Source organism: Geospiza fortis, unplaced genomic scaffold (assembly GCF_000277835.1).
Source record: "Geospiza fortis unplaced genomic scaffold, GeoFor_1.0 scaffold408, whole genome shotgun sequence".
Lineage (NCBI taxonomy): Eukaryota > Metazoa > Chordata > Aves > Passeriformes > Thraupidae > Geospiza > Geospiza fortis.
The window spans coordinates 1,309,769-1,331,666 of NW_005054330.1; the positions used below are offsets into that span (position 1 = coordinate 1,309,769).

At 40.0% G+C, this 21,898-nt stretch overlaps 1 protein-coding gene across 1 annotated transcript in view; it reads left to right on the forward strand.

Moving 5' to 3' along the window:
* Positions 1-21,623, forward strand: part of EP400 (E1A binding protein p400) — a 39,584-nt gene extending 17,961 nt beyond the window's left edge. The window contains exons 19-48 of the mRNA XM_031057462.1: positions 80-216; positions 844-1,030; positions 2,643-2,809; positions 3,644-3,798; positions 4,316-4,558; positions 5,610-5,774; positions 6,555-6,722; positions 7,867-7,946; positions 8,653-8,951; positions 9,386-9,588; positions 9,687-9,856; positions 10,076-10,272; positions 10,757-10,868; positions 11,375-11,518; positions 11,826-11,984; positions 12,218-12,301; positions 12,863-12,994; positions 13,116-13,160; positions 13,268-13,421; positions 13,903-14,144; positions 15,062-15,235; positions 15,481-15,528; positions 16,532-16,668; positions 17,479-17,535; positions 17,658-17,736; positions 18,313-18,513; positions 19,518-19,563; positions 19,654-19,763; positions 20,337-20,541; positions 21,439-21,623. Coding sequence (XP_030913322.1) covers positions 80-216; positions 844-1,030; positions 2,643-2,809; positions 3,644-3,798; positions 4,316-4,558; positions 5,610-5,774; positions 6,555-6,722; positions 7,867-7,946; positions 8,653-8,951; positions 9,386-9,588; positions 9,687-9,856; positions 10,076-10,272; positions 10,757-10,868; positions 11,375-11,518; positions 11,826-11,984; positions 12,218-12,301; positions 12,863-12,994; positions 13,116-13,160; positions 13,268-13,421; positions 13,903-14,144; positions 15,062-15,235; positions 15,481-15,528; positions 16,532-16,668; positions 17,479-17,535; positions 17,658-17,736; positions 18,313-18,513; positions 19,518-19,563; positions 19,654-19,763; positions 20,337-20,541; positions 21,439-21,623 — 4,485 coding nt within the window. The remainder of the gene's footprint in view (positions 1-79; positions 217-843; positions 1,031-2,642; positions 2,810-3,643; positions 3,799-4,315; positions 4,559-5,609; positions 5,775-6,554; positions 6,723-7,866; positions 7,947-8,652; positions 8,952-9,385; positions 9,589-9,686; positions 9,857-10,075; positions 10,273-10,756; positions 10,869-11,374; positions 11,519-11,825; positions 11,985-12,217; positions 12,302-12,862; positions 12,995-13,115; positions 13,161-13,267; positions 13,422-13,902; positions 14,145-15,061; positions 15,236-15,480; positions 15,529-16,531; positions 16,669-17,478; positions 17,536-17,657; positions 17,737-18,312; positions 18,514-19,517; positions 19,564-19,653; positions 19,764-20,336; positions 20,542-21,438) is intronic.
* Positions 21,624-21,898: the final 275 nt, after the last annotated feature.

Below are 21,898 nucleotides of genomic sequence, written 5' to 3' on the forward strand. Positions count from 1 at the left end.
AGGTGTGAATAAGTTTAGCTTCCTGTTGTAAACTCTTTGAAGTGAGAATTTGTTTCCTGTCAATTCTGCAATGTTTCAGATGATTCAGCCATTTATTTTGAGGAGATCAAAGAGGGATGTTGAGAAGCAGCTCACAAAGAAGTACGAGCACGTGCTCAAGTGCCGTCTGTCCAGTCGACAAAAAGCCATGTATGAGGATGTCATACTGCAACCAGGGTAAGGGCTTGGAATAGTAAATATAAAATGCTGTCACTTTTAGTGCTTAAGCAAGGAAAGAAATGATTGTCATGTGGGGAAATGTTTTAGTGGTTCTCTGAAATTTTGTATTATGACCCATGAATAAAATGTGATTGCATTATAGACTAGAATTACAGCAGGTGGTGTAATTTTGTGATATTTTATGCTGATGTGATAAACATGTATTTACCTCTGGAACCAAGAATCCAGTTATGATGGTCAGGTCTTCTGCTGCATTGTTTTAACATTTGTCTCTAGTGAGTGGTTCTTCATTTTTTTAAAGCCCAGAGTTATTCCTCGCTGCCCCCCTGCCAGTGGTAATTGATAGGTGCAGGGATGAAACAGAAACAAAGCAGAGAGAGGATGGGGAGCTGGGTAGGTTCTATTTGATTGTAAGACAGCCCTGGGTCTTTAAGTTTCAGTTTTCCAAATTTACTTTTGGTACAGTGCTGCTTAGAATACTGCAGAAGACCTTGGGGAAATCTAAACTTGTTCTAAGCCTTTTGCATAACATACTGCATTGCTCATTCTCACCTTGCTGATTTAGGGACATCTCCATAAAAGCTGCACATAAATCAATGTCTTTCTGCATAATTTATTTGGTAGAACCCAGGAAGCCCTCAAAAGTGGGCACTTCATCAGTGTCCTGCATGTCCTGATGCAGCTGCAGCGGATTTGTAACCACCCTGATCTGATAAACCCCCGGCTCTCAAGCTCCTCTTATGTATCAGAAACCCTGGAATACAGAACAGCCTCTCTGGTGCTGCGAGCCCTGGAAAGGGATATTTGGAAGGTCAGTAGAAAAGTTAAGGTTTTTTTCCTCTCTTAGTGCCCTGGCAGAATTTCAGTACTTACTGTTGTTTTGTTATATGTGATAAGCCTACCTGAAGTTTATAAATAGAAGGAAATTCACTCTTCCATGGCTGTGGCTACTGTCCTGGGTTGACTATGTGATGCTTTTATCCCCAAATCGTCTCATTTGTTTATGCTGAATAATAAGAAGTTTTGCACCTTTGCACCTTTGCACCTAAGAAGTTGTTGCAGAGAGTGAAGGGGGGAGGGAAGAAGCATGCAGTTTTTTTTCAGACACTGCACTCACTCCTACACATTGTTCTCCTGGACTGTTGTTGTCGGCGGGTGGACAGACAGCGGGACAGAGCTCTCCTTTGCTTTTAGTTAGTTTTAGCTAGCTGAGGCAAAGAAGTTCCCTGGACTGTGGTTTTTTCCCTTTTCTTTGGACCCCTTGGAACCTCCTCTGGACTGAACACCCAGGGGAGCACCGGCAGCTCGCACCTGTGGCCACCGGGCCGGGCCGGGCCTGCGACAATTCCAGCACCAGAGGGACTGATCAGAGACTCAGTGAGCCAGGCTGCAACCCAGGGATGGGGGGTTTCTGACTTTGTCACCTCTTTTAGAGCGGCAAGGGGTTTTATTGTTTAATATTGTTTAGGTTCTATTATTTAATAAACAGCTTTTTTCCACTTTTCTCCAAGGAGGTATTTTCTCCCAGACCAGTTGGTGGGGAGGGGCCGATTGAATTTGTTTTCCTACCAGAGCCCCTTTGGGGATTGTCCCCAAATTTGCTCTAAACCAGGACACATGGCTGTGGCTACCAAGTGTGTTCTTGCTGCATCTCTTTTTTTGTTGTTGTGGTTTGAACTTTTCAAGTGGTTTGTAAACAGTAATTTTTCATGAACTACTTGGTCAAAGAGAAATTACCTTTGCTTTTATCATGCTCATGTTTGCAGGAATTTCCAACACTGAAGTCACCCTGGGTAGCACTGTGCTTATTTATGGCATTCTGCAATTTTCTTTTTGCTTTTACTAACTGAAAGAAAGCAAGACTTACTCTTTTTCACAAAACAGTAAACATTCTGTTACAATGACTAAATTAGTACCCTTCTTTCAATCCATTTGAAGTACCTCTATTTCTGTTATTGTTAAACAAGTGATCCCACTCCTTGACATGAAAATATAAAAGAAGTATGAGTAATGGAGCAGCTGACATTTTTTGTTTAATTTTATTTCCATCCTTCATATTTTTCTACTCCTGAATTATAGTTCAGCATTTAAGCTTGAGAGTTAACCTTCAAAGAGTTCTATTTAATTATTTGGAAACTGTGATATATGAAGAATTGTTAAATGTGTTTTGCTTTAATTTCCATAACTGGCTAATGATTTCAATTCTTTTTCTTCTAATGCTTAAGATGGGACTGTCAGTTTAAGATTTATTTCCAAGGTTTCTAGACAATTTTGGCTAATAATTAATAGTTTATTTCTTAAACTTACACCATTTATTTCAAGTTAAAAAGTAAATACATAGAAATTGAATTCAGCATTGAATGTAAAGAGGACTTAACTGTTTGGGTCATCACATAAAACAATTAATTTTCTGAAATCCCTAGGAATCGGACCTGTCTCTTTTTGATCTCATTGGAATGGAAGACAAAATGACTCATTATGAAGCACAAATGTTGCCAAAACAAAAGGTTACTAGAAAGTTGATTGAAGAAATCTACAGCTCCCCTCCACCACCAGCGAGGCCCAACCCAGTGAAGCTCAAACCAAGCAGGTGTGTACACCTACACTCCTTCTAAGCTAGAATTACAGCAGCAAAAGGTGCTTCTGCTGCAATCTTCACTGAGTTCTCTCTGCATCTCTGCTAATGGGATTCACACAAAACCTCAGGCTTACCTTTGCATTTAATTCTTATCTTGCTTTTGTGTTTACCTCTGAAAATAAGAATTCTGTTCTTTGAGGCATGCAGTTCCATTTGAAGTTTGTTGATGTATTTCCCATAGTCCTTACTTCAGCAGCAGATGAACTTTGTTCTTGGACATTGTTTATGGCAATTGAGTGTTGTTTCGCAGAATTAGCATGAGGATAATTCAAGACTAAGTTGGGCCTGCAGTGTCAGCTGTGCTCTCACTGTTGTAGCAGAGACATGTGAAATTCTATAGCAGTACATTTTTTTTAAGTGTTTTTCTTTAGTAAAGTAGTGTTCTCAAAGTAATGTAGAACTGTTTTTCTAATGCAAGAGAGTGGCCTGGTGATCTGCAGCATGTTGATGTCTCTCTGGAGATTATATGGGAGCCCTTTTTTTCAGATATCTTCAAATACATCTTTTCCCAGATATTGACCTAGCCTCTTTAAGATGTTTGCTGTAATTCGGAAGCATCCTGCATTAAACTGTGTGGCAGTGAAAGTTTTTTTTCTTGGATTCAGCAAAATCACTTTTTACAATATTCACTTAGGAAGCTTGTGATGAGTCTTGCCAGCTTCAGCCATCTGCAGGAAGATCAGCATCTGACATGATCTGTTTCTGTGTTCCTGGGGTGCCAGAGTTTACTTTTAAAGGCCAAACTATGATCTTGCTCTAGACTTTGACTTTTCCTGCTCTTGCCAGGTTGTTCCAGCCCGTTCAGTATGGTCAGAAGCCGGAGGGCAGGACTGTGGTTTTCCCAAGCACTCAAGTGCAGCGCACGGTGACCACGGCAACGGTGACTCAGCAGGGACAAGTTCGAGGCAGATCCCCCATAGCCACGGTGTCTTCAAATCAAGGTAAGGAAGTCAGTGCCACCCTGGTCACCTGCACCTCAGGATAGACAGATACAAGTTAGTGTGTTTAATAGAACTCCTTTTCCCTCTAGCTTATTGGTCTAGAATACTAATGGCTTAAATATACCAACAGACTAATTGCCAGTAAAATTCCCCACTAGTTTCTCCAGTATGATCTGCCAGTATAATGCAAAACTAAGCTTTGTGTAACCTGTTAGCATATGGAGTAAATATGCCACAGTTATTTAAACCCCGAAGATGTGTAATGTTCTGTCAAAGATGGGAATGTACAGTGCTTCTCTGTATTTATTTAGCCTTTAAACAATGCTTTCCAAATAGATAATGTTGTAAAGCTAGGATGGAGTAAGAGGTGTGGCTAGAAATCCCGGTGTGTAAGGACAAAGCCGTTCTTGTAGCCGTTTGATTATCCTGTTGGAAGGTTTCTTTTTAATGCAGGTTGTTTAAAAGAGCGGAGTTAAAACCTCTAACAGCTTGCACAAACAACCCTTATTGATTGCAGCTGCAGCAGCACAGTTTCAGACAACTCAGGCTTCCACCAGTGCTCCAAGACACCAGCCCGCAGCGACCTTCACCACAGCAACTAGCGCAGCCAACCCTGTGAAACCGCGGGGCCAGAGCGCGGCGCCGGCCCCGCAGCCGGGCCAGCCCCAGGCACAGCCACAGCCCCCCCCCCACACCAGCCAACAGAGTGTGCTGCCTCAGAGGCTCGTACTGACCTCTCAGGCCCAGGCACGGTTGCCTAGTAAGTGGCCTCCCCTTTCAAGGTTTCTCCCACCTTTGTACTACAATGAGGTTAAGTTACTAGGCACCCTAAGATGTGTACAGAATCGTTGTTTTTTTTTCACTCTTCTGATTAGCCTTGCTCAGTACGTTGCTTATGACCAAGGAAAATCGAAAATTGGATAAGAAACAATAGAATTGCTGTGGACATACATTAGCGGTGTCAACTTAATCTCCTATTTCTGCATGTTTCTTCTGCTGGCAAGACTTCCTTCAGACCAAATGTTTTAGCTCTCTCCTAATTATTCCTTTCATGTTAAACACTAATCCATCTGCTAAAGGCCTCTCTGGCGGAGAGGAGCGTCGCCACTGTTAGGCAGAGAAAAGTGATGAGGCTTTGCTTTAAGGTTGTATGTGCACTGCCTATTAGCATGTGTAGAGAGTACTGAGCACTGATGTATTAATTTTATCTCTGGGGTAATGCACTGCCTTTACAAAAGCTGAATTTTCACACCAGTATTTTCTCAATATCATAAAACTTAATGCTGAAATGCCTCTAACCTTTCTGCATTTAAATCACAAAAAGCTTGGTCCTTGCCACTTCAAAGCTTTTTGGTTTGTCTAAATGCAGATTGCTTAAAATAAATCATGTTTCATCAGCAAATTTTGGATGTGTATTTAATGTGCCACCCATAGGAATATTTTAATTTCTTCCTTAAACCTTCCTTCATGCTCTTGAAAAGGCAGTGAAAATCACTTTAATGTCTATACTTGTTCTGTTGCAAAGTGTCACATGAGTTTTCAGGTAGCTCTTAACTTTTTTGCTAATGAAAGTGGTAATTTCTAAAATGTTGATGTTCTTACCCTTTAAACAATCAGCTTCTTTCCAGTTTGTCCAACAAATATAGAAAGCAATACCTGCTTAACTTTTATATGACACTTTTGATGCACTAAGTATAATTATGCATGGAAGGCGCTTCAGCACCAGTTTACTAACCAAAATGTAGAATTGTGAATATTGAACAACTTGCCTCCTGTTTTGATTTTTTAATGCCTGTTTCCCTCCTTAACAGGTGGTGAGGTAGTAAAAATAGCCCAGCTGGCTTCTATAGCAGGAGCACAAGGCAGGATTGCTCAGCCAGAGACCCCAGTGACTCTGCAGTTCCAAGGGAACAAGTTCACCTTGTCACACAGCCAGCTCCGCCAGCTCACTGCAGGGCAGCCTCTGCAGCTACAAGGTACTTACTTCAACAAAGGAAATTTTCCACTGTTCACAATGCTCATGTTTTTATATGGGCACCATGTTCCTTGTTGCTGGAGATTTTTCCATCCCCAGTGCTGGTATTGTCCTGCTCTTCCTATTTTCTGTGAGCCAAGGTAGCTCTGGTTTGAAAAATAAATGCCTATCAGATGAAAGGCATGGTTAGTTTCTTCTTCTGTATTGTATATGAAAAATGTTGTTATTTCCTTTGTTTCCACACCCATGCAGTGCAGCTAAAGTAAGGTGAGGCATTATTTGATAAAAACTCCCTGCTGAGCAGAAGCAGAAAAACTGAGAACATTCTTGGTTTATTTTGAAATTGTGTAAATAATACTTCAAGATTGGCATGCTTCTGAATTTTGGCCCATTTATTGCCCTTGTCTGAATGCTCTACCTACACTATATTTTGTTCTCAAATCTGCCTTGCTGGTGGTGTCTATTGCCACTGGCATATCTGCATTCTCTGTGGCCAACTAAATAGAGGAAATGTTAAATGAAGACTTTCTGTTTGATTGGGTTTTGTCCAAATTTTATATAAATACCTGGATTAGAATGATACCCCTATGACATGAAACTCCTCTTCAGCTGTGAATACTTGGGTGTTTCCCTCCTTTTTGGCAGATTGGTGTAATGAACGTGTGTGGTAATATTTAACATAGTTTGAAGCAGTAATGATCAGCTTGCAACACTTAATAGATTTTGCTAGAGAACACGAATTCTTTTCTATCCTAATGTGTATTAAAATTCTCCACTGCAGGAAGTGTCCTTCAGATTGTGTCAGCCCCTGGGCAGCAGTACCTGAGGCCTCAGGGCCCCGTGGTCATGCAGACAGTTTCCCAAGCAGGAACAGTGCAGAATGCCCTGAATGCTTTAGGAAACCAGCACCAGGCAGGTGGCCCAGCTTCCGCTGCAGTCACACAGCAAGGTGGGTTCTCCAGCCTGAAGAAATGTCTCTGTCTGAATATTCAATTGTTAAAAACACATTCATATAAATGAGGCAAATCTTTGCAGTTTGTATTTCATATGTGCTGGAGTTTTAAGAAAATTTTTATTACAAACTTAGGGGAGTGTGTAACTTAATTATAGATTTTTGTTTTTTATCCATTTTGCCTTTGGTCAGATTTTTTTTGGGAAGAAGTCAGTTTGAAATACTTTGTTAATTTTTGCAAGGAAAAATCAAGGGACATAATTTTTTATACTGGCAGAGAATGTCCAGTGATTGTCTCCATTTTTCCACATTGATTTTGCTTTTATCTAATTTCTTTCACTTTTCTAGCTGATCAAGCTACAGTTTTCCATTTCCCTCTGCAAATGTTGCTTAAGTATTTGGTGCCTTGCTGTAAATGTGATCAGTTCCTTGCTTAAAAACACAACCAAGAAGTTGACAAAAATAATGGAGAAATTAATGCATTTACAACAAAACAGCAGATTATTAAATGAAGATGAATATAACACTAGGAGTTCATTCCCTGGAAATGGCCATGTGCTGTAATTTTCTTGGGATATAAAAACCCATTCCTTCAAAATGGTGTGATGCTCTTACAGTGTAGTTAACTGTCTGGGTAAACATCTGCTAATAGTTGAAATCACAATAGTGCTACTGAGATTCCATCATATGTTTTCACCAATTTGTAGATACACTCAAATGTGTTTGCTGAAAAATCTTAATGATTTGCTCAAGATAAGTTAAAACAGTCTTTTTCTGAATTAGAACATTTTCTATTTTCTATTGTGTTCATATTAACATTTTCTGAATGTCAATGTGTATTGCACTATACATGACATTTTGAATAAAGTACAAATGGAGCACAGCACTTTGCTTTGTACAAAGCAAAATAAAATTTCATTGATCTATCTTGGATTTTTGTGAGAACAGTTCATGTGAATATCTGTCAGAGATCTGATGTGTAACAAATTTGCAATACTCAATGGACATTTAGACTAAAAATTTGTCTGCAGCAATGATGTGTTACAGCTATGAAATGTCTACGTACTGAAAATAATAAAGAGACCAATTTTCAGACGAATAAATGTATAAACACAAGGTTTATCCTCAGTTTGTATTCCAGGGAGAGCTGCAGTTACTAACTTGCCATCTGGTGACATGGGAGCAGTGTTAAAACCAGCACCTTTGCATGGACAGTCACAGGTACTCAATTTTTATTTTCTCGTGGAAACACCACTTTTCAGAATCAATAGTAAGTCTGTGTAGTAGATGAAAGCTATAATTTGCAAAGCTGGAATTAATTAGGGACTTTGATGATTATAGAGTCAATAAATATCCCAACTTCTGTCCATGTTTCAGGTTGACAGATCTGATGCATTTGTAATCCATAGATAAGATAATCTGGTGTATAAAGGCAGCTGACAGCTTTCTTGTGCTGTGATAGACAGGTTCTTGTAACTGTAATAGATTTTAATTATGTATTAATGCATAAATAAAGAAAACGTGGGTTTTTTATGTTTTGAACACGATGGCAATTGGGCAAATTTTTATAGATTTGCAATCTTAAGTTTTTGGATAAGACACTCAAGCAACTTACAAAGTGCACGGAAACATCAAGAATATATCAAAAGCTATGAAAATATACCTTTAAAAATCAAGAAGATACTAAACTAAGGTAGAATTGACTCTTTAATAGGATCTGAATTCAGCTGTAGTCTTCAAATTTTATCTGAAATTTATACCTTGAATAATTGCTCTAAGTAGTAATTCTACTCTAGGATCTATACTGTGATCCTGACAGTTTCTAAAGAAACTCAAATAGATAGATTCTAAAGAACCTCAAATCCCTCATTTATTATTACTGTGATGAGCAGCAGATGTGGTTTTCATTCACCTTCTCTTGGCAAAGGAGACGTTTGAGGAGAAGAACCGGCTCTTGAAGGAGCGCCTGGACAGGATCTTCTCGGGCAACGAGCGCCGCTGCTCACGGGCGCCGGTGTACGGCCGGGATGTGCTGAGAGTTTGCTCCCTGGCTGGGGACACAAAGGCCTCCCAGCTGCCTTCCAGTCAGGCCAACAGCTGGAGGTGGGCTGGCTTTGTCAACTGCTGCCTTTCCACAAGTGCCTGCGGAGGCCCAAGTAACCCCTTGAGGGAAATGATCCTGGGGTTGGTTCAGCAACAGGAATCTCTAAAGGATCTTGTTGACAGGTAATGTGTGACTGCCTAACAAGCCTCTACACATCTAGTTGTTTCTAAAACACTTCCCAGCAAGGCTTAAAACCTTGTTTCTGTTGATGAGCTTATTTGGTTTAGACTGGTTTATTTAGCCGTAAATGACGTACAGCATGGAAGTAAAAATAAGTCACTTCCTGTTTCCTTTGATCTTTATAAATGTTTTCAGTGCCTCTTTCCTAATTTCAAGCCCAAGTTCAGCTGACCATACTTAGGCTTACATTCTTATGCTTTTGGATTTACTTGAATAGGTACCACTTGGACACAACTAACAAGAGTTAAGGCCCAGAGATGCAGGCAGAAGCTGGTTTAGCCAAGGCTGATTTTCATTGCTGTGTCTATGATTATTGATGATCATTTTGTGTGTAGCTTTTTAAATCAATATTGCCTTGTTTTGATGCTTTTCACAGGGCTCTCTTCGTGTTGCCAGCTGCAGTTGCTGCTCCCCCATGTTTCTATGTAGCAAATCCTCCCCCTTCATACAGTCACAGACTGAAACTCCTGAAGCACAGCCTGAGGCAGAAGGCAGCTCCACACTTGCATCAGTTGCAGCAGCTGACAACTCCTCACTTGCTGCAGTTCCCTGACCTCCGGCTGGTGCAGTATGACTCAGGTAAAGGACATTTGCTGACAAGATTTCAGTCATTTCCTCTATCACATGCATGGAATTTCTATATAAAACCATTATTGGTTTTTCTGTTTGAATTATAGGAAAATTAGAAGCTCTTGCTGTGTTGCTTCAGAAATTGAAATCTGAAGGGCGCCGTGTGCTGATTTTGTCGCAGATGATTCTGATGCTGGACATACTGGAGCTGTTCCTGAATTTCCATTTCCTCACCTTTGTGAGGATTGATGAATATGCCAACCAGGAGCAACGGCAGGTAAGTGTTCCCTACCAGCTGCCCACTGGTACAGCAATAAGTGCTGCCCAGGCTTTTATACACTACAGCAGAGAAAAGAAATTTACCTCATTTTCTATTCAGTTTGAAACACTTGACATGTTTTTATCCCTTTGTTTTATTAGGCTATAGTGAATTTGATTTGGTATTTTATTTTGGTGTATGATTTATTTAATCCTTGTTTTTATTCTGTTTATGTAGGAGCTGATGAAGATTTTCAACAGAGACAAGCGCATTTTCTGCGCCATCCTCTCCTCTCACAGCCGTTCCACAGGAGTCAATCTTGTTGAGGCAGACACTGTTGTGTTCTATGACAATGATCTGAACCCAGTGATGGATGCAAAAGCTCAGGAGTGGTGTGACAGAATTGGGAGATGCAAAGATATCCATATATACAGGTGATGGTGACAGTCAACATCTGCTCTTTAACATGTTTTAATGTGAGGTTAGTTCAGAGCGTGCTGCCCTGGATGATCTGGAATAAAGTGGAAACAGTGCTGAAAACCACTTGCTTTCAATAAAAAAAATGCCAGGGTATCTATCCTATGAAAAAGTGGGGGGATTTAACACCAAATGTAATAAGTGAATCATACCTGCGTGGGTACTGTCTGTTAGTCTACATGGAATTTATTAAGGGATCCTTTTCATTGTTGATTTTTTTTTTGTTTTTTCCTTTTTTTTTTTTTAAATTACATAAATTATTAAAAGAAAACTGTAAAGGTCGTTGTTTTTTTCTGGGCCTGCACCATAACTAAAAAAACCCCACATACTACCACATTTTAAACATTTAGTGGTATTCTCTAAGGACAGTTTGTCTTTTTGTTTCTGAAAACTGGTTTGTAAATGAATTTCCAGATTTCTATGGTGTTTTCCTTTTTTTAGGCTTGTCAGTGGTAATTCTGTGGAAGAGAAACTTTTGAAAAATGGCACAAAGGACTTGATCAGAGAAGTGGCTGCTCAGGGAAATGACTATTCAATGGCCTTTTTAACACAGGTAAGTTAATATTCAGAATGCATTGAAACATCCATGTTGCAGTGTTTAAAAAATTCAAGCATCTGTGTTGGAGTGTTTAATAGCAGTTTAGTAGAAATCTGTCTGGGCTAGAATTAATAAGGAGGCATATTGGATTTCATGATTGCTTGAACTCTCAGTGTTGGGGCCACATTCTTTCAAATATTGTCCATCTGTTTTGTTCTGTTATTTGCATAGTGATGCACAGATATCACCCATGACTTAATATATTGTGGTTTCTGCACCCTGCTGCAAAATTTTGCAAGGCTTATAAGGGTGAAGGTCTCAACAGCTTTAAAAATGTGAAAAAAGCTTAATAAATGTGGATATTTAGAGAGATAGTCTCTGAATTGCTGCTCTGAAAATACATGAGACCGTGACTGCGCTGTTGAAGCCAAGCTATCCTGGCTGGCACTCCTGATATAGAAAAAAAACAGTATGTTCCCAAAAACTGAATGTATTTCTCTTTTTTCTTTCTATTTACCAAGCAAACAATTCAGGAATTGTTTGAGGTTCATTCTCCTATGGAGGATTCTGGATTTAGAGTGAAAGCAGAAGAATTTGTAGTACTTTCTCAAGAGCCATCTCCAGCAGAAAATATTTCACCTAAAGTTGCAAGACCATTCATAGAGGTAATGATTAACACACACGTTAAAAATACAGCTGTGCAACATTAGTATTGAACAGCTGACTAATCCCATTTTATTTGGGTAAATTCTGTCAATCTCTTTTTCTTGTAGTTTTATGCCCTTTTGTCATTTGCCTTGTGACAAAACTTCCAAAAACCCAAAGCTGAGTTTTATAATTTCTGGGACTGTTTCTCTCGCTGCAACAGAGACTTAGTCCAGAAATTTGTGTTGCATTTTAGTGAACTCTTCATGGAGTTTCTTTTAATATTTTTGAAGTCTTAATTATTTTTAAAATATATCTCTCTGAAAGGCCCTCAACAGCATTGAACGAGAGGATGAGGAGTCAAATGATCACATACAAGGAACAGGATCTGAGTCAAGCATTGAACCTTTAATCTCAGAGCTCTGTGAGACAAAATACATTGAAGAGCCCTCACAGCTGCAGGAGTTAGTTGCTGTTGTGGATCAGGTACCATGACTTCTCTTGGATAGCTGATTGAAAAGTAATGTTCAGTTCAAATGTTTTAATTTCTTTGCAGTCTGACCTTAAAGCAACTTTGTTGTTTCTCCCATTAAATGGAAGGGAGATCTCCCGCAGCTTTAAAATGTTAAGATGAGTTTGAAGGAGAGCTTTGATACATCATGTAATGTTTCTTTTGTTATCCTCAAAGTAACATTTTTTCCCTTTGATACTGCCCTCAGCTGACTCCAATTGAGAAGTATGCTTTGAATTATCTGGAGCTCTTCCACGGTTCAGTTGATGACAATGAGCCACGGTTGAGTGAGGTAAAACAAATCTTTCTTTGCCATGTTATTCTGTCACAGAACAACATTTATTATATTTTCAATATGAAATGGAAGTTTCTCCAATGATGTGGAATATATTGTAGGCACTTCTGTGGTCTTTTCTTGCTATACCTTATGAACAGCGTAATGTCTTACAGAGACCTCATTATTTTGGGATTCTCTGGTTTAAGCAGGTGTCAGTTCTTAATTTATTTTTTATAAAATGGGAATTGCTTTCAGCCAGGCTCAGCAAATATTTGTTGTACTCCATTGATAGCAGGGGAAAAAATTTCATTAGTTTTAGTGAGCCTGTGTTCTGGTTGTCTTCATTGCTTAACTGAAATTCTTTGATTGCTTTATATTGATGGTTTTAAAACCCTCCACAAAGACCAATAAATATCTTCTAAATGGCTGGAAAAGTATCTGTTAAGAAATTGCTATAAGATTCCTGTATCTGAAAATGTCAAAGGTCAAGGCATTTATCCATAAAATTACAAATTGATGATTTCTAATGCAGTGTTTTACTGTACAAAGTTTCTAAGCAGTCTGACTTTAATCTAGATGGAACTGAAAACTGCAAAGAAAGCCTGGGAAGTCCAGCATATGAAGGAGTTAAAGGAAAGAGAGCAAAAAATGCTTTGGGAGGATGAAGAGGAGCTTCTTACCTACACTCGGGAGGATGCGTACAACAAAGTAATTGCTGATTAGTCTTGTTTTTTCTAAGTAGTTATTTCTTAACAGTTAGTCTGAGAATACCTTTACCCTTTAGGTTTCAGTTAGATCATTTGAATTATGTTCTCTTTTTGCTGTCTAGGAATATGTCTATGAAGGTCCAGATGGACAAACTGAAATTATGCCAGTAAGTAAAAGTAACACAAGACAGCCTAAACAGGCTTTTTATTTTATGAAACATAAAGATCAGTGGAGAGTTAACATTGCAGTAATTACAGACTTTATTCTGTGCAGCTCTGGACTCCTCCTACTCCACCTCAGGATGATAATGATATCTACATAGATTCTGTTATGTGCCTGATGTATGATACCACCCCTATTCCAGAGTCAAAACTGCCTCCAGTTTATGTCAGGAAGGAGCGTAAACGACACAAAACAGATCCCTCTGGTGAGTGCGTGCTCAAAACTGTTCTGGGATTTATTGCTGAAAGTTTAAAAAATCAGAGGAGTTTTCATACCTCCTATATATTCAGAATGCATTGAAACACCCTTGTTGCTATGTTTAATAAATTCAGGCATCTGTGTTGGAGTCTGGTCCTGTACAGATCAAATTTGCATTTGAAGGGATGAAAATTCTTGTTCCACCATGGCCTTAAAGCAGTGGAGTCACTGGAAGGCCCAGTTCTTATGGTGTGTCTTCTCTTTAGACATAAAGATGTTCTTAAGAGGACAGTTTTAGACAGCAGATATTCTACTTTGTGAGCTAGGACAGGGCTGGCCTTACTTTATAACAGGCTCTGTTTAGTTCCTGGCTGTGCTTTTCAGAGCCAGTGGGGAATACTCTGTACGTGTATGAGCATTTTGCAGCTGTAGGCAGAGGAATCAAAGAATGACAGCATCTACCAATAATGCTTTATGTTTTGTCTTAGCAGCAGGTAGAAAGAAGAAGCAACGCCATGGGGAGACAGTTATCCCACCTCGTTCACTCTTTGATAGAGCAACTCCAGGAATGTTGAAAATGCGCCGGGAGGGCAAAGAGCAAAAGAAGAACATCTTGTTGAAACAACAGACACAGTTTGCAAAGCCTTTGCCAACTCTTGTCAAACCAGCTACTGAGGCTGGGCAGGATAATCCAGAGTGGTTGATCAGTGAAGACTGGGCACTTCTGCAGGTCAGATGATACCTGTGGCTTCTGCTGTCATTATGTTTTTATTCCTGCACTTTTATCTCTTCAAGGTTATTTCTAATTCTTAATGGCAACTTGCTGTCATAACTTGGAACAGCTTGCCTGTCATTTGTGCTCCTCTAAGGAGAAATTAAAGGCTAAAGTACAAAATGTGTGATTAAGCTCTATTGTTGTTTTAGAAAGTACTTACTAGTATTCAGATTAGTTGTGCTGGCTGGACACTGGATAATGCAGCTAAGGTTCTTCCCACCTTTGAGGGGAGAGCAGCATTTGAATAGCAGCTCCCCATTGTGGTATTTTCAGAGACCCCTGTTGAAAGGCGGAGTGATGAATCTGACTCCATGTTCTCAGAAGGCTAATTTATTATTTTATGTTACTATATTATATGAAAGAATACTATAAACTATGCTAAAGAATAGAGAAAGGATACAGTCAGAAAGCTAAAAGATAATAAAGAAAAACTCGTGACTCCTTCCAGAGTCCTGACACAGCCTGACTGTGATTGGTCATTAAGTCAAACCAATTCACACGTTGGATAAACAATCTCCAACCACATTCCAAAGCAGCAAAACACAGGAGAAGCAAATGATATGATATTGTTTTTCTTTTTCTCTGAGGCTTCTCAGCTTCCCAGGAGAAGAATCCTGGGCAAAGAGATTTTTCAGAAAATATGATGGTGACACCCTGTCCCTCTCATACCAATCTCCAAGTGTTTCCCTGCACATCAGTCAGCATTAAGGCACCTTATGCCTGGTTATTCTCTGTGGCTGTAGCTGAACACAGAGCCTTAGCCCTGAGCTGTCCCACTGTGGTAACAGTGTGTGGGCACACGCAGGTAAGGCAAGGTTTGGAAGATGGCAATGATTTGTCACCTGATGCATTTGTGCCTTTCTGTGTTGCAGGCAGTGAAGCAGCTGCTGGAGCTTCCTTTAAACCTTGCTGTTGTGTCACCAGCACACACTCCCAACTGGGACCTGGTCAGTGATGTTGTTAACTCCTGCAGCAGAGTCTATCGCTCGCCCAAGCAGTGCCGCAACCGATACGAGAATGTCATAATCCCAAGGGAGGAAGGAAAGGTGAGCTCACCTGCAATGATGCATCTTTTTTTTACCTTAAGTTGTAGAGTTTTTTTTCCTTAACTCCATAAACACTTGTTTTTTGTTAAACGTTTCAACAGTGTAAATAAATAACTTTTAAAAGATCTTTTTTAAATTATTCTCATCAGGATTTCCACTTATTTTATGTGATTTCTTTGAAAAGAAAAAGCACCTGAACAAAATCTTCCACAAAAGATCATCTAACTTTCCTTCTTATTTTACAGCTAATGTACGAAGCTAATCCTAAAAAGAAGACAAAAAGTATTTATAAGGTGTGCATTGGTATTCTTTCAAAATCAAATCTAGACACTGTGGTATTTAGCAGCAATGGAGGTGGGCAGATAATTCATATGAGATCCATGTTGAGTGTTACTTGAGTTCTGAAACATCAATTAAAATTCCAAATTTATTTTTCCTTTCTTTGTTGATACAGTGGATTGACACCAGACTTCAGCTTTTGGATTTGATAGATAAATTTTAGATCATGCAAGAAGTTTGTGATTTCACTTAAACTGTAGTTGGCATTTTTCCACCATGTATCTTATCCTGATGGTATTTAAGATCTGTAAGAATGAACTTCATGCTAGAGTCTAAGTGGATTACAAATACATAGTGAATTTGATGCCTGAAACACATTTTAGTAAAGGAGTATGATAGGACGCTACAGAAACAAAAACAAATTCCATGACTGTGAACACCTTCTTCCAAACCACACAGCAATTTAGTGACAGAGTTGGGTGGAGAATCCAGAACTTCTGGCTGTAGTCCCATTCTCTGACTGCTAAGGAGGTTTGTCCCTGACTGGCAGTTTCTGCTTAGGAGAAGCCAAATGTTAGACTGGCATGGTGTGTGGATGTTAACCTAGCTTTGTTGGGAGAGCAGTGCAGTGATGGTTTTGTTTTATTACCTTATGTGTGCGCTATGCATAACTATAAACTAATGGGCTCTTGGTTTGGGTAATGAATTAAACTTGCAAAATCTAAACTAAAGCAAAGATTCTTTCTCAAATTAGAGTTTGCCATTTTGTATGTCCCCAAGTGCTGATGCCAGTGTGACCGTGAGAACTGCTCCTTATTTTGCTCTTTCTTTATACATTTCCCATAGAGTTTTGTGTGACAGTAAGTTATCAGTGACACGAGGCAGGAACCAGTCTGTGATAGATATGTTGGAGAGTGTTTTTAAATAATCTACGAGCTCGCCTTGTGTTTAAACATAGACAAAATGCCCTGTTGGGTGAGTTTGCAATTGAAAGTTGGTCTGTTTTCTTTTTTTTAGACTAAAAACAGTCGCCCACTTCGTACCAATCAGATCTATGCTCAAGATGAGGGTGCAACCCACACACAGCTTTATACTAATCATTTTGAGATGATGAAAATGATTGCAGGGAAAAGAAGTCCACCTATCAAACCTCTGTAAGTTTACCTGGGATCATTTGATCTTCTGTCACCACAGATCTCCTGGAAACTTGTTTTGAATGGCTCTCAGAACCCAGAGTTATTCTGCACTCTGTTTCTCTGTTCTTGATCTCTCTCTGTGTGTTCTCTGTTAATGGAAACACCTCCATATTTCATGTGTTGGGGTCTCACTGCAGGAATTTGGTGTTTGTCATTAAGAGCAGAACTGCATTCAGTTAGGTTTTTTTTAATCTACTTTATATCTATCCATTTGCCTGAATTGTAGATAATTTAGGGAAAAGAAGTCCACCTATCAAACCTCTGTAAGTTTACCTGGGATCATTTGATCTTCTGTCACCACAGATCTCCTGGAAACTTGTTTTGAATGGCTCTCAGAACCCAGAGTTATTCTGCACTCTGTTTCTCTGTTCTTGATCTCTCTCTGTGTGTTCTCTGTTAATGGAAACACCTCCATATTTCATGTGTTGGGGTCTCACTGCAGGAATTTGCTGTTTGTCATTGGGAGCAGAACTGCATTCAGTTAGGTTTTTTTAATCTACTTTATATCTATCCATTTGCCTGAATTGTAGATAATTTGCTGTCTATGTTGTTTAGTAGTACATTCTTTCCTATATATCTTCCTGCAGTTTTTCTTTATTTATTTATTATTTACTCTTTCTTAAATGTCTGTCTGTATGCAGGCTCCAGTACTGGCTGGAATATCATGGAAACTTCACTAAAACTGTGGCGTTACATGCTAAAATATGTGAAATGAAATATTGTTTTTAAAGTTTTTCTGTCCAGTAATACAGTTTTTCTCCATTTCAGACTCGGCATGAATCCTTTCCAGAAGAATCCAAAGCATGCATCGGTGCTTTCTGAAAGGTGACCACTACCTATCTTGAAGGAGTTATAAATTCCATTAAAGTGCTTTTTTTCTTTTCTTTTTTTTTCTAGGTTTCAGTTATTTCTAAATATTGTGTGTTTTGTCTTACTGTTGTTTCTAGTGGAATCAACTATGATAAGCCCCTCCCTCCGATTCAAGTCGCGTCCCTCCGAGCAGAACGCATTGCCAAAGAGAAAAAGGTACGGTCCCATCTCTGTGCACAAATGGCTGCAGTAATAAAAAAATCAGGCAACAGATGAGGTATGAGCAAAGCTGCCTCCTGGGAGAAGTTTGGCACTACAGTGGGTGTTATGAGAAGCTGCACATTGCTCATGTACTGGGGTTTAGATAACCTGGGCCCAAAGTGGGACCTTTCCTTGTGCTTCTTGTCACTCTCAGACCCCTTAAATAATGAGGAGCATATTTTTGCAAAAGATGCTAAAACATTTAAAAATGTTATTTAATTCTTGACCATTCTGTAGCCTCCTTTCTTCTTCAGAAAGAACTACTTGTCCTTGCTTGTGGATGATAAGTTGCTTGTTGTGCTGTGCTCTAAGCTATAAAACTATGAGTACATCTTATAGTTTGAAATGAGTCACATTGTGTAACCTGGACTTAAAAAGTGAGGGCAGCTTTGTGTGCTGTCTCTGGTTGGAATTAAAGGGGTTTTGTGGATAGAAATAAAGGTGTTTTGTCTTGTTGTTTTGTTTTGTTTTAAATAAACCACTTCTTGCTTGTTCCATGCTTGATGACTGAAGGTGCCCCTTGCCTTGCAGGCGCTGGCAGAGCAGCAGAGGGCCCAGCAGCAGCCAGGCCCCCAGCCCCAGCAGCCCCAGGCAGGCCAGCAGCCCCCCCAGCAGCCCCCCGTGCTGCTGGCCCAGGCCCAGCCACAGGCACAGGCACAAGCACAGGTAGTTCAGCAGCCACAGGCAGTGGTGCAGACTGCAGTCACTACTGTGGCCAACACAGCAGTATTGGTAAGAAAGGGAGAGCTCGGTGCCTCTGATGTCGTAACTTCAGTTTTTCTGTGTGTGCTGTATTTGTGTCGTGTTTTCTCTGGGAAGAGAATTTTAGGTCAGTATAGTGAGATCAAAGATATTTTTTTCTTGTTTGCTTTCCCTGGTTATGCTGGGTGTCTTCTGGTTCCCTGATTTATTAAGAGTATTTGTACCATTGTAGCAACAGATCTTGGCATTCTGAGGTGGAAAAACGCCATGCAAAGATGGTTTTTCCTTTTTCACTTTAGACTTTCATTTAATGAAGTCTGAGTGAATAGATGCACATGGTCAACGAGAAGTATTTGTACAGAGAGCTTGCAGAATACAGAGAATAAAAGAGAATGTAGCTCTAAGAATGACTTAGTTAAAGAGCTTAAAATCCAAAGATTCATTAACCTTTGCAAGGCAAGTGAAATGGTGCATCCTACAGGAAACACCATGGTACTTTTACTGTGAATTTATGCAAAGTTTTCATGTCTTCCTTAAATCTAGAGTCTCAGTGAGTCTGATGGTGGTCTGTGGCTTTTGTATTTAGAGCCAATCCAGTTTGCATAGTAGTGTGTGCAGGCAGTGGTGGATTTATTTTGCTTGTGGAAGAGCAAGAGTACCACAGCTTTTCCAGAAAGACACAAAGGATGTGTTCTGACCCACAAGCATTGCTATGTATGAAGTGCTCAGTGATGTTCCTGTGTGAGTGGTTGTTCAAGGTATTGCTCCCTTCCTCTGCTAACAGGAATGTCCAGTGACCAGGGTTTACCACACACTTCGCTGGTCTACAGCTGCTCATTAGTGAGGCAGAATCCTGATTTACATATGCATTAGTTGCTGTGATCTGTAAAGTCAATGAACAACTGCAGAAATCTCTGTGTATTCCATTGAATTTTTGTTATTTTGTCACTCCTGGAATACAGCACTGTGTTAAGCAATGCTCAGTTTTCTTTTATTGTTTTTCTGAACTGTTACCTTAATTGTTTTCTATTTAGGCAGGCACCATCAAAACAGCAGTGACGGGGACAAGCATCCAGACTGGTAAGGAGACTTTATAATTGGGCATAGGAAGTGATGGGACATTGGGATTTTCACTCTCAGAATCTCACATTAATCCTGGCTTGCTTTCAGCTACAGTGAGTGGAAATGTGATTGTGAACACTGTTGCTGGGGTCCCTGCTGCCACCTTCCAGCCCATCAATAAACGTCTGGCCTCACCTGTCATACCTGGGACGCTGACTGTGAGTAGATCCTGTCACTAGTTGTGTCCCTGGACACACTGGGTTCCATGTTTTATCAGCATAGCTTTAGCTTTCCATGTTAGAAATTCTGCTTCTTGAAAATGTCATGTGCATCTTGGGGTTCTTTATCAAACCTCTCTCTCTTACCAAAACATCAGAACACTGGAATGGTTTATCAGAAAAAAAGCTTAATACTGTTAAAAATATTTTGTAGGGAAGTGCTGCTAAAAGCAATGTATTATGTCATTAACATTTTCAGCCTGTAACTGTTTTGTGCTTTATTAATTATGATCTTATTATTATGTTAATGGTTTAAGACTATGGAAGATATAGCAAAATACTGAAAGGTACTAAAATCAAATGTCTGTAATGGAGTGAAGGGTTTGCTGATCAGCCTGTTGGAAAAAGATTTAACCACACGCTGATTTTAAGATTCATCCAAACAGATGTGTTAGACAGATTTGGGGCGTTAGTTCTTGTGCTTGTTTTTAAAATTGCCTAGAAGGTTATTCCATTTGCAGAAGGGAGATGTGAGGCTGGGAAGGGAGCAGTAAAGGCTGTGTTCCCTTGCAGACCTCGGGAGGCACGGCCACTGCCCAGGTGGTTCACAGCCAGCCCCGCGCGGCCGCGGCGCCCGCAGCCTCCACCGAGCTGGTGACCATCGCCTCCACGCAGGGCGTGCGCGCCGTGACGTCGGTGACAGCCTCAGCCGTGGTCACCACCAACCTCACCCCTGTGCAGACCCAGACAAGGTCTTTGGTGACCCAGGTGACACCAGGTAATGATCCTGTAGAGTGGATATTTTTGCCCCTGACAAGGGGGAGAGAATGATGCGTCTGACTCCATCTTATCAGAAGGCTAATTAATTACTTTATTGTACTATATTATTCTGTATTATATTACATTACATCTAAATGAATCTGCCCAGCACTCAACTGCATTCCACTGCTCAGAATCTCATGACTGTCAGCCGACAGTCCTGACACACACACACCTGATAGGCCAAGGAAACAAAACACCATCACTTCGGGTAAACAGTCCCCATATTTCATTCTACTTTGGCACAGCCAGGCACAGCAAATGAGATAATTGTTTTGATCATTCTCTGAGGTTCAGAGAATGGGAAACCCAGAAGTATTCTTGGTAAGAATTGTCGCTTGCTTTTCTCTGTGAAGAGAAATGTGGCAACAATCCTGTGTTCAGGGACTTTATCCAGTAGTGCACAAAGGGCCCTAGAATTCCTGCAGATCCACCCCCAAAGCCCCACAATACTGGAAGTCTGAGATGCAATTAAACAGGGCTGTGATTTTTAACTTGCTTTATTGTTGGTGCTCAGATGACATTTATCTCCAGTATTTCTGGATAAAATATGGCAATAGAGAGCTTGGCCCCTAGGCATTGCAATTTAAAAATATTATTAACAATCTATCAGTAAAATATTAGAATTGACTGTCTTCACTAAAACACATTGTGAAGAAAGGCTCTTGTATTTTATGATCTGCTCTGCTTTTACATCATGCTCATGATAATGTGTTCTTACATGTAGTAAATCCACAAAGTGTGCAGGAGCAGAAAAATAAGCATTTAACAGCTCGACTTCTCAGGTGAAATTCAGGAATTAAACTGAATCTTGAAAACTATTTGTCATAACATTTTGTTTTTCCTTTATTCACAGCTACACCAACAGTCCAGCTGTCAGGCAAAACCATCACCCCTGCTCACTTCCAGCTGCTCAGGCAACAGCAGCAGCAGGCTGCTCAGGTGCAGGTCCCACAGATCCAGGCTCAGGCACAAGCCCAGTCTCCAGCTCAAATAAAATCTGTAGGGAAATTCACAGGTGAGGAACGACTCATGAAGTAATGTAGCACATTTCTCTCATTACTGTAAGCTTCCTTAGCAGTGTGTGTTGTGTCCTGTTTTCTTGGGCAACAGTGAGATGTATTTCCCTCTTAAATTTCATCCTACTAGAATTTCATGCAGGCAGTGAGTCTGACAGCACTTTCAATAGTAGAGTAGGGCAGGATAGAAAGCACTTACTGCTGCTCACTGGAAGCCATTGTGTAAAAGAATTACATTTTAGGTACTTGGTCTTAGCTCTAGTCTGGTACAGAATGTTTCTCTTTTTAAGCTTTGGA